This window comes from Bombina bombina, chromosome 7, assembly GCF_027579735.1.
Source record: "Bombina bombina isolate aBomBom1 chromosome 7, aBomBom1.pri, whole genome shotgun sequence".
Classification (NCBI taxonomy): domain Eukaryota; kingdom Metazoa; phylum Chordata; class Amphibia; order Anura; family Bombinatoridae; genus Bombina; species Bombina bombina.
In genome coordinates, this window is record NC_069505.1 from 347994253 (window position 1) to 348007687 (window position 13435).

Consider the following 13435-nt stretch of genomic DNA (forward strand, 5'->3'; position numbering starts at 1 on the left):
AAAACATTTAATTGTACTTTCTACTTACAGTTTTAATTAGCTAACCTTGTAAAACTGGAAAAGGTAAAACAATGTTTGTAAGCACATCTCCTGGTGTGTATATAAATATATGTACTTATATGCATTAGGAACACAGTAGTCCATTTTTACTCTCATAGGAATAGAATGGAAACTGTTAATTGATATCAGAAGTGTGATGTGGTATTTGGGAGGAGCCACCTTTGAGTGACATTTATAAGAGTCTCCCTTAGATATATATAAGTTCAGCCTTCACTGGAGAATGAAAGCAGCATAATTTCACCTCTCTTGGGCCCTAAATCAAACATCACTCACAATGGATGATATTTACAAGGCAGCGGTATGTAATATTTTAACAGAATTCATTTTAAGATTGTTTATATTTTTTTTTCTACTTTTCTTGGTAACATTAAAAAAAAGTCTGTGTTAGTTCAGAGCTCTTAAAGAATTGTTGATGGGCAAATTGTTAATATTGATGCAATTAATCATAATGTACATTGCAAAATGTAAAATATTAAGCTGTTATACATATAATTGTTTAACTTCCTTTTGTAATGTAAAACACTGTTTCTTTTCATGTTTAGAATGATGATAATCCTTTAGAAAATACAATTATTTTTCTACAAAATCCATCAATAAGGTTCTTGATAAATCATTTGATAAACTTTTCAACAGGATTGTAATCAACCACAATATTAGTATTTTATTGTGGTACAATCAATCAGCAGATCATAATTAAAAACGTAAAAAATAATAGTTTAATCAAATCCCTTTATTATAAAATATGTGACTTAACCACTTAGTTCCCATACAGGACTGTAGCAGTTTGCGGTGCAATGGGTTGCAGTGTCCACCATGAAAGATTTTGCCAGCCTGGTCACATAATTAATTAGTCAGTTGGGGACAGTGTAATATTTAGCAATTAAGTTATGTATACCTTACTTGAAGTGATGGTAAATTCTAGTGTTTGTGAAACGTTAGGATTTACCATTGGAACAAATAAAGGGGACTTTCAGTCATGAAGTATAAAATACTTCATGCTGAAAGTTCCTTTATTTGTTTGAAGAGTTCGCTGCACTGAGCCCCACAGGCAGCCCACGGCTGAGAGGTGACGTATAGCGCTCTGCCGTGGGCTGTTTGAGGAGTTCAGTGCGGCGCACGCTTGTAACAAATTTTATACTTCATGACTAAAAGTCCCCTTTATTTGTTCCAATGGTAAATCCTAGCGTTTCACAAATGCTAGGATTTACCATCACTTTAAGCAATCCAAAGCACAAATTAATTGCATGATTTAACAAAATGTAATTTAATGATAACTTGTGCAACAGACATTGATTAAAAAAGCCTTATATTGGCTTACAATTTAATTGGGTTGTCAGTAAAATCAGTTAGGTGGTGTGTCCGTTTAATAGGTCATAGGGAGAACATTGGGTTGCAGCTTTATGGCTGCCAAAGGCTAAATACATTCCAGCCTTCCCCCCCCCCCCTTTATTAAAGATTACAATTTAACATTTAGTTCACTTTGTTCATATTTAAATCATACAGGCAACTTGTATATAGATAATTTATATGATCTAAAACGTATTGGTTAAAGGGACACTGAACCAAAAAAATGTTCTATCATGATTCAGATAGAGCATGCAATTTTAAGCAACTTTCTAATTTACTCCTATTAACAATTTTTCTTTGTTCTCTTGCTATCTCTATTTGAAAAAGAAGGCATCTAAGCTTTTTTTGGTTCAGTACTCTGGACAGCAGTTTTTTTATTGGTGGATGAATTTATCCACCAATAAGCAAGAACAACCCAGGTTGTGCACCAAGAATGGGCCGGCATCTAAACTTACATTCTTGCATTTCAAATAAAGATACCAAGAGAATTAAGAAAATTTGATAATAGGATTAATTTAGAAAGTTGCTTAAAATGTCATGCTCTATATGAATCACGAAATAAAAAATTTGGTTTCAGTGTCCCTTTAATGTCTATAGCAAATCATTTTTACAGTCTCCAATTTTCATACAATGTAAAGGCCGATATGCAGTATATATATATATATATTTATTTGTTTGTTTTGTTTTATAGAACTTGCACATAGTAAAAAATATTTTAACATAACATTATAAAATGTGTTATTTCTAAAAAAATAAATAAAAAAAAACAACTCTCTGTGGTCAGAGGAAATATACAGTCAAGGACATCTAAAAGTATATTATTATAATCTGTATTATTATTTGCACAATGCTATGCAGACGGTAAAATAAAAGGCAGACTGGAACAGAGCGATTACATGACCCTCCTATATATTAGTTATAAAGCAGAACATTGTCACAACATGCCTCAGCATCCTGGAACTATTTGCAAGAACAGGTGCCAACCCCTAATTAGCAGCAGCAAATGGGTTTTTATACCAGTTTATAGCTCTGTAGTTAGTCCTCATCTTGTGTATTGTGTACAGGGAGAACTTGCCTCCTGATGAATAGAAATAAAGTAGAAACTGTTCAGAAGAAGGCTACTACATGACCTAAAAGCTAACAAATGGAGGCTGAGCCTCTACACACGTGCTCTAGCTGTACTGATGAGAGCAGGCACACAGCAAGGTTAAAGGGACAGTCTAGTCAAAATTAAACTTTCATGATTCAGATAGAGCATGCAATTTTAGGCAACTTTCTAATTTACTCCTATTATCAATATTTATTTGTTCTCTTAGTATCTTTATTTGAAAAAGCGGGAATGTAAGCATAGGAGCCGGCCCATTTTTGGTTCAGAACCTGGGTAGCACTTTCTGATTGGTGTCTAAATGTAGCCACCAATCAACAAGCACTACCCAGGATTTGAACCAAAAATGGGCCGGCTCCTAACCTTACATTCAAATAAAGATACCAAGAGAACAAAGAAAAATTGATAATAGGAGTGCTCTATCCGAATCATTATTATTATCGGTTATTTGTAGAGCGCCAACAAATTTTATTTTGACTAGACTATTCCTTTAATATAACAAAGTGAAACCTTGATATTGTGTGTTTCTAGTGCTGAAGACACATACTACAAAGTAGTGTGGGGGTGGTTTAAAGGCCAAAATTTGCACCACATGCTTGTGCCACTCTGCAATACCACAGCTGCTGATTAGCAAGTATTTTCTGTGCAACATACTTCAATCATACCTACTAATGAGCGCCCATCATGCATGCACTGTCACCAATGTAACTAAAACAGGACTGTAAGGTCAAAATGAATCTTAAATGCATTTCTTAGATCATGGCTTTTTAAACAACGTTACAATTTATTTATATTACCAATTTGGTTTAGACCTCTTGTTAAAAAGTCATTGTAGGTGAGCTCAGGAGTGTGCACGTGTCTTTAGCCATCTGGCAGCAGTGTTTGCAACATTGTTTATAGCAGTACAAAAACTGCTTCTATAGACTGTTATAGCCATGTGCACACTCCTAAGCTCCAATCGGCCTACCTAGGTTTTCTCTTAAACAAAGAATACCAAAAGAACAAAACAAATTTGATAATAGAAGTTATATGGAAAGTTGTTTAAAATTGTCTAAATCATAAACATTTAAAGAGACATTATACACTAGATTTTTCTTTGTATAACTGTTTTGTAGATGGTCCATTTATATAGCCCATTAGGGGGTGTTGTTGTAAAAATGCATAGTTTGGCTTATTTTTAGAAAAACATTGTGCTGATATTCAGACTCCACACCAAGCTCCAACGTTTTAGATGTATACTGATGTATACAGACTTTAGATTTCTTTTGTTTGTATAGTAGGTATTTTCTTATGCAGGTGAGGGGGGGAGGGTCTGCACTCAGCCCCTTTCAGTGAGTGTCCCAGTTTAACCTTATCAACAATGGTAAATTGGGAGCTTCTAAGTAAGTTTTTAAAAGGTTTTATATTGGATTTTTATATCAGTATCTGCATCTTATTCTTTATAGGTGTGTCTATTACATGCAGTTAAATAAAAATGTACAGTATGTATACTGTCCCTTTAATTTTGACTTTACTGTCCCTTTAAAGGGATGTGAAACAGTCTGTTTAATTGTAATAAAAAAAGCACAAATCTGTTGTGTATACTTAATAGAAACCATTGTAATAAGTGTAATTTATCTATTTACATGGATCTTAACTTTTTTTTTTTTACACTACATTTATGCTTCCTGTCACAGCACTACATTAGGCCTTTGCAGGAAGTTTTATCTTAGCCTGATGTCATAAAACTTCTAGGCTAGTGAATATATTAGATAACAGGGAGTCAGATCTGCTATGCCCAGAACTGACAGAATAAAAACTTAGGTTTTGAAAAATGAACACTGGGTTCAGTGGCTACACTGAGAATTTCTTAAGTGCTAATTTTGTAATAAAACAAGTACATTATTTGCTGTTTTTATATAATCTTTTTCTTTTTATATTTAACATCCATTTAAAGAAGGGCAGTGCAAAGCACCTTGCAATAATCTTCTGGGACTGTAGAGCTCATCATTCACAGACCATTAGTGTGGAATGTATGGTTGTGCCTTTGAAGATGAGATAACGTTACATTACCATCACAAAATATAATTTAGGGCTGTGGGATTGAATTGGCCAAAATTAAATTATAATTACCTGTTAAATTAATTCCATTTGTATCTCTTTTGTCTGACCAGCTACATTTCATAAAAGCAAATGTGACTACTATATAATTTACTATATCTGACACATCTCTCCATTCTGCAGTTAATGTAATTCATAAAAATAGGAGATGGAGATACTGAGATATAAGGGGCTCCACATTACAAATCAAAATGACCCACTTCTGAGATTATTTTTGGTTATGCTAACTTTAGTTGCAATACTTAAAGGGCCACTGTAAGTAAATATTGTCTATGCCTGTTACTAACTAACTACCCCAAATACGCTTTTTATCAATAGCATTTCATTAACCTATCTCTACCGTATATCAGAAATCTTGTCTGCAAATTTAATTGTTTTCCAAACCCACTCCGTGGGTATCCTTTGCTCTGTACCAATCCGTTTACAATACCTAGGTTTCAAAATGGCGCTTTAAACACAAAGTTATTGGTTTAAGTATTTTGAACACTCAGTGCTGAAAATAGTGGGCAGGATAACGTGACATAATCGGCGAATAAAAGATATAACTTTTAGAACGTTATGAAACTTCGTTTTGGAGAAAATATAGGTCTGTAGGTTTCAATTAATGTTTATTAACTTTAATATGTTAGTTGTTTAGCTTAAAATTTATAACAGAAAGTAATCCTTTAAATGTGTTGAACAAAATATACATTTTAATTTGCAGTGAAACATTTTTGTTTAATGAAATCTTGCTTAGCTCAAAATGTTAGCAATTTTGCACTATATGATACTGAATTTTGAATTAAACTCAAAATGTTATTTCCTATAAAATGTTTACTCATGTATAGTAAAAAAAAACATCTGTTGTCTGTTTATTATCCTGGGGATTTTAAAACATTGACCATGGAACATTAATGTTCTACCCAGTGATTGTTTAATCAGTTAAAGTATACTGTTCCTAACTGCCCAAAAGATGAGCAAATTATGCTAACAAAATTATAGTTTAATGCTTTTAAATTTGTATTTTGTATGCAGATCTTTTGCAAAGTTTATTTGCTGAAATATATATGCAGAAAGAAAAAAAAATGACGGATTTGCGTTATATCTAAAAAAAATATATAAGTGACACACACTTTTAAGTGACATGGTAGTTAGAAAAGACAGTTCTCAGTTTTTTTTATGATAAAAAAACTTCTGCTGCACCAACTGCATCATGTCATAGACTGAGCTGATATAACCTTGGAGCAAGGGAGATAAAGATAAGTGAGTTTTATCAGAACACTATCCTCTCCAATGTCTACAATACCATTTAGGGCTTGATTTATCAAGCTGTGACAGACAGGGGCGCACATATGCGCCCCTGTCCGCCACAGCTCGCCTCTAGCGGGCTGAATTCCGCTACCGGAATTCAGCATTGCACACGAGCGCTATTTTACGCTTGCATGCAGTTCCGCCCCCTGTCTGCGCACAGCCAATCACGTCTGGACAGGAGCTGTCAATCTCCCCAGTCAGACGAGACGGGGGATTGAAATTCGGCCCTAAAAGGTGGCAAAAGGTTAGGGAAGCAGCGGTCTGCTGATCGCTGCTTTTTAATTACGGACTGCAGGTTCTCTTGTGAGAACCTGCAGTCGTAGGCAGGCAAAGTCTGTCAAAGGAGTTAATAGTCTCTAACATTTATTGCTATTCTGGATTTCAGGTTTTGCTAATCAAAATCACTTTATATTACATACTACAATAGTAATTTTGTATGTTTATACACAGTGAAAAAAACATAATCAGGGTTCTAGAATCTGCAGGATGCAGCACAGTTTCTCAGTAGATAGCAGAAAAACACATTTTTTTTAGAAATAAATGACAGGAAAAGAAGACAAATGAAACAGTTATTTGCTATGCATCATTAAATGTTAATAATAATATTGTGAATAATGTCCCATTTAATCTGCTGTCATACAAGAGATACAAACGGGTTGAGGTCAATCCTGCTATATATAACAGTATTAGCTTTAACAATGGATATGCAAAGACAGAAGCACTGGCCATACTCAGCTGTTGGGTTTATGAGATGTCACACTCGTGCCTAGGCTCAGTATTCAGCTGGGAATCTAAAGGACAAAATAAATCACATTTGTTGAATTAACGATGACCACAGATAATCCTAAACTGGAATTACAATATTGTCACACATAGTTATATTTTATTGCCCGTTGCTTTTTGTTTAAAGGGACAGTAAAGTCATAATTAGACATTCGTGATTTAGACAGAGCATACAATTTTAAACATCTTTCCAATTTACTTCTATTATTTCATTTGCTTCCTTCTCTTTTTATCCTTTGCTGAAAGGTTTATCTATGTAAACTCAGGAGCAGCAAAGAACTTTGGTTCTAGCTGCTGATTGGTGACTGCATATATATACGATTGTTATTGGCTCACCCATGTGTTTAATTAGAAACCAGTAGTGCATTGCTGCTCCTTCAACAAATGATAACAAGAGAATGAAACAAATTTGTTCATAGAAGTAAACTGGAAAGTTGTTTAAAATTGTATGTTCTACCTAAATCATGAAAGGACATTTTTGGGTTTCATGTCCCTTTAACAAATGTAGAGTTTTGTTTTTATGTAAAATGTAAACATTTACAATAAGAACAAAATAAGATACAATCTGTAAATTCCATTGAATTGGTCAGTATTGCTTCAGACTTGATAAAGGAAGGAACTCTTCTTTACAAGTAACTAAAATTTAAAGGGACTTGAAACCCAAAATGTTTCTTTTATGATTCAGTAAACAATTTTTTTAAAAAGTTTGCAACTTAGTTCTATTTTCAAATTTACTTCATTGTCATGGTATTCTTTGTTGAAGAGCATAACAAGGTAGGTAGTGCACGCACGTCTGAAGCACTGCTTTATAGGAAATAGTGCTGCCATTTTATGTTCTTGTATTTTATATAACATCCTTGCCAATCGTTGCGTGCCCCATGAGCTGGACGCCAGATGGGGCACTCAACGATTGGAGGATGCCAGATTCGTCATCAATCTGCTAAATACAGTATGAGATGTGGGCGGAGGAACAGCGTTATGTTTATCATAACTCAGTGGTAAATATTTTACAAATTATGCTTCTTTCAAAATGTTAATGAATTAAAGTGCCCCTGTTTTAAAGATTACTTTTATATAGTGGGCAGTAATTTATTTATAAGTTTACAATCACTATATATATATATATATACGTTGATTGGAGTAGCCATGTTAGTCCAGAGATTTAGATATCAAAATATTATACTTTTTTATTGGACTAACTATACATTTATAAGATGACAAGCTTTCGGAAGAGTTCCTTCCTTTATCAAGTCTGAAGCAATACTGACCAATTCAATGGAATTTACAGATTGTATCTTATTTTGATATATATATATATATATATATATATATATATATATATATATATGTATATATATATATATATATATATATATATATGTATATATATATATATATATATATATACACAGTATGTATATATATATGGGACAGAAAAGAACAATACCATATATTTTTTAATTCATCACAGCATTTTATTTTTATACATAATTCAATAGAAATGAACATGACATAGAAATAATGCACTACTGGGACCTAGATGAACGTATCTGGTGAGCCAATGACAAGAGGCAAACGTGTATAACCACCAATCACCAGTTCGCCCCCAGTAGTGTAGTGCTGCTGCTGAGCCTACCTAGGTATGCTTTTCAACAAAGAACACCAAGAGGACAGAGTATATAATAGAAGTAAACTGGAAAGTCAATTAACCCCTTAACAACTGCAACTTACCCCATACGTCGCTGGTCTTTAAGGGTTTGTCTGGTTGTAATAGCGCAGGTCGTGAGTGGCAAGACCGCGCTATTAGACCCACCCTCCCTCCTGCAGGCTTGTTAAAATAGCGAATATTACACAAAAACATACTATTAAAAAACACCCCCCCATAGAAAGAACAGTGATGTGCAGGGTATGTCGCTGGTCATTAACAAGTTCAATCGTATGCTCTATTTGAACCACAAAAAGTTTAATTCTGACTTCAATGTCTCTTTAAAGTTGCGCACCCAGGCACAAAGGCATTGCTGATCCTTAGAGGGACATGGATGGTGAGCAAATCAGGTGTGGCATACAAAGTACCCACCAATCCCTAGCTGGGTCATGCTCTAGAGTGGCATAAGAGCATGTATGTTTTCAGTGGTTAAACACACAGTAGAAAAAGCATATCTGTTTTCAAAAAACTTTATTGTTACACTTCAATGTCCCTTTAAAGGGATAGTTTAATCAAAATTATTATCTCATTTTCTTAGTTCTCTCCGTATCATTATTTGAAAAAGCAAGAATGTAAGCTTAGGAGCCGGGCCATTTTTGGTTCAGTACCTGGGTAGCGCTTGCTGATTGGTGGCTACATTTAGACATCAATCAGCAAAAGAAAAATTGATATTAGGAGTAAATTAGAAAGTTGCTTAAAATTGCATACTTTATCTGATTCATAAAAGCTTAATTTTGACTAGATTATTCCTTTAAGGTAAACAAATTATTATATGCAATAAGCCCAATGCTGTTGAAGACTTACGATTCAAATGAGCCTTGAAAACCCTACATTACACATTTTAGTGACTGTAGCACCTGCATTTTCATGTCTACATAAGGTAATGCAAAAGCACAGCTAATTTTGGTAAGAACTTACTGCTCCTATCACAATACCCATAATAGTGCCAAACATAAGTGCGTTCAGTAGATAAACGGCCTAAGGTTAAATGCCTACGACTCTGAGTTACTGGGAACAATCAAACACGTCCTCTTTATCTCCCCTAACTTCAGGCTAAAAATAGCCGACATGAGACCAGGATTATGTTACTTCAAATACACTAAAGTAGCAACAAGCATATGTCTGAAACTTGCACAGAGCCTAGTTAGTCTTTAGGCATTTAGTCAGAAGGCCAAAACAATAAAATAGCTGAAGCGCAGCTGCTTATTTTAATCTCCAAATGAGCAGACAGGGATTCACATTTCTTTTATATGCTGAAGACTGATCACATAGCTATTGTGGTATCCTATTGTCCTTACTTAATCCATTGTCATCGCAGAAAGATTTCTATACCACATCCATATATAGCAGAGTATTGTTGTGCTGAAAATAAATATACAGTAGGCAACTGGTTACTATATTTATGTGATTAAAAATGTTATGGCTATAGTAAATAGTTCATACAATGCACAATCGTTCATATATGCATACTAGCGTATATCGGCAATTAAAAAGTCAAAACTAAACTTGCATGATTCAGATAGAGCACATAGACTTTTTTAAGGCATTTTTAAAGGGACAGTCTACAATAGAATGTGTATTGTTTTAAAAGATAGATAATCCCTTTAATACTCATTCCCCAGTTTTGCATAACGACACATTTATATTAATATACTTTTTACCTCTGTGATTACCTTGTATCTAAGCCTCTGACAGCCCCCTAATCCCATGTCTTTTTATGTATTATCTATTGATTTGCATTTAGTATTGTGTTGTGCTAAATCTTAAATAACTCCTCAGGCGTGAACACAATGCTATCTATATGGCCCACATCAACTAGCAGTCTCCTGTTGTGTAAAGCAAATAAAAAAAGCATGTGATAAGAAGCTGTCTTTAGTGGCGTAGAAACAGGCAGGAATTTAGAGATTTAAAGGTTATAAAGTATATTAATATAACAATGTTGGTTGTGCAAAGCTGGGGAATGGGTAATAAAGGCATTATCTTTTTAAACAATAAGAATTTTAGTGTAGACTGTCCCTTTAAATTCACTTCTTTTTCAAATGTGCTTCATTCTCTTGGTATCCCTTGTTGAAAAAAATACATATCTTACACTAGTAGGAGCTAGCTGCTGATTGGTGCCTGCTCTTGTGATTGGCTAACTAGATGTGTTCAGCTTTCTGCCAAAATTGTAATGCTGTTCCTTCAGCAAAGGATAACAAGACGATGAAGCAAATTTGATAATAGAAGTAAATTGGAAAGTTGTTTAAAATGGTATATTCTATCCATTTCATGAAAGAAAATGTTGGGGTTTCTTGTCCCTTTTAAAGGGACATGAAACCTACATTTTTCTTTCATGATTCAGATAGAGAATACAATTTTAAACAACTTTCCAATTTACTTCTATTATTTAATTTGCTTCCTTCTCTTGTTATCATTTGCTGAAAGGTTTATCTAGGCAAGTTCATGAGCAGCAGAGAAACTAGGTTCTATCTGCTGATTGGTGGCTGCATATATATATCGATTGTGATTGGCTCACCCATGTGTTCAGTTAGAAACTAGTAGTGCATTGCTGCTTCTTCAAGAAATGATACCAAGATAATAAAACAGATTAGATAATAGAAGTAAATTAGTAAGTTGTTTAAAATTGTATTCTCTATCTGAACCATGACAGAAAAAATTTGGGTTTCATGTACCTTTAAGTAAGACCTGCATATAAATAACAATTTTAAAAGCAGTTAAACGTGTCACTTTATTAAAGGGCAGTGAAAGTCAAATAAACTATCATGGATAAGATTGTGCATGGAATTTAATAGAACAAATTTTAACACGTTCATTTTGAATGTTTGCCCAACATTCTAAAATATTTTTAATGTAATAGTATTTCTAATGTTTGTTTTTTTATTTAATTGTGCAATATTCGAAATAGAAAAATTCAAATCAATATATTTGTAATAGTAATTCTAATACTCACTTTTTATGTAAGATTCAAAATAGAAAGATTAGAATTGATATACTTGTCTCAATTTACTAAATTCTCTACCACATTAACTATTGAACTTCTGAATAGTATTTGTTAAATCAAATGTTACATTAGAAATTTTGAATGTGGATATTCAATCTAATTATGAACATTCGAAAATGAAAGTAGCATTTCAAAACTGCAAATAACATTTGATTACCAAATCTTAAAAGATTTTCATTCTTATCAACATTCGCCCATCACATTGCTGTTCCGAAGCACAAAACAATACTAAATGCAAGACAATAGATAATAAACAGTCACAGTCATGTGATCAGGGGGCTGGAAGAAGGTTCCTAGATGCAAGGTAATCACAGATGTAAAAAGTATATTAATATAACTGTGTTGGTTATGCAAAACTGGGGAATGGGTAATAAAGGGATTATCTATCTTTTAAAACAATAACAAGTCTATGGTAGACTGTCCCTTTAAAAACATTTAAAACAGTTGGTTTGCATTTGTTTGCAGATAGGATACATTTCCCTTTTAGATATCTTCTGTATGTTTATCTTATCTGGTTTGCTGTGGCCAGTTAAAGTCAGATAAAAACGCCTGCATTCATCAAGAAATTACTGTGTAGAGTCTTGTGGGGCCAATGTTTTTGATGTGGAAGTATGCTCTTTGAGTACAATGGGAAAACACAAATTTCACAAGAAAAGTGGTGGGCAAAGATTATAATAAAACTTCCTTTCACTTTTGTTCTATGCGCACATAAATACTTTATGGGAAATCACATCTTGAGTTCGATGTCCATTTAAAAATATATGCAATTTCTCTGTATACAGTGTATAAACAAACAACTGACAACACTTTGGCCACAGGGTATCACAAATCCAATATAACATTACCACTTTATTAGCTTAAAAATTGAGGCCTAATTATCATTATTATTTGATATCTATTTGCAGGTAAGGTCGACTGGCTGGCCATACTAAAACTGTCTGCAATAACTCAACTGTCATGTAAAATACAGCGTAGTCTTACACAGAGTCCAAAAGCACATACTTAAAAGGTTAGCCTCAATATAAATATATATATATATATACAGTATATATATATATATATATATATCAGGGGCGTATTACTGCATAGGGCCAACAAGGCTGGTGCCTATTGCGGCAGCTTTTGGGGGGGGCGGCATTTTTCCACACCGCACTTTATAACTGCTTAAAAAAATAATTTATTTTTGATCAGGCGGCTTACCGCCAAGGTCACATGACCATTTTTAACCAACAACGCCGGCGGCCGCACATCATGCCTAAATTGAACTTCCTGGAAGTCTAGAGTTAAAGCCGGGAGTCGCGCACGTGATCTCCCAGGCCAGCGTGGCAACGGAGGTGGCTGACACTGAGTCATGAGTCCTGATGTGGAGCGGTGCCGGAGACAGTGAATACTGTGAGCACTGACAGTGAGCTGAGGACAGTGGTGGACTGAGCAAAAAACTCAGATAGGGATCCATCCAACTAAGGCTTCCAGCCACAGAGTCAGAGTCACTTTTGATGCGATTAGTTTCTGACACTGATAGGTTTAGGCTAGAGACTAGTTTACAGACTTTACCTCCCTAAAAAAAAAAACTATTATTATTAATAATATTATTACTTTATTATTACTTTACTAATAATAATACTTTATAATATTATTACTTTATAATATTATTACTTTATAATATTATTACTATTAATAATATTAATATTATATTAATATTATATTAATAATATTAATAGTAATATTACTTTATTATTACTTTACTAATAATACTTTATAATATAATTACTTTATTATTGCTTTCATTATTATGAAACTTTAATAATGGCTTTGTTTTTAATTTATTACATGCTTGAACAGAGGTTGCACTGGTGTGCCTGTCACTGCCACAGTCAGTCATTATGATAAATTCAGCAGTGCCAGGTCAGATTGATGTGTATGCAAGCTTTTTAATAGCCCTGGCTGGTGAAAATGTAATTTTAAAATGCAGCAAAAAAAAAAAAAGTCACATTACTCCCTGACCAAAAAATTATATGACAAAAATAACCTAAATCCAGGGGGG

At 33.7% G+C, this 13435-nt stretch overlaps 1 protein-coding gene across 1 annotated transcript in view; it reads left to right on the plus strand.

The window, feature by feature from the left end:
• The first annotated feature begins 236 nt into the window (after positions 1 to 236).
• TNNC1 (troponin C1, slow skeletal and cardiac type) overlaps positions 237 to 13435 on the plus strand; it is a 58877-nt gene continuing 45678 nt past the window's right edge. Inside the window, exon 1 of the mRNA XM_053721021.1 lies at positions 237 to 358. Within this exon, the coding sequence (XP_053576996.1) occupies positions 335 to 358 (24 nt within the window). The 5' untranslated portion in view covers positions 237 to 334. The remainder of the gene's footprint in view (positions 359 to 13435) is intronic.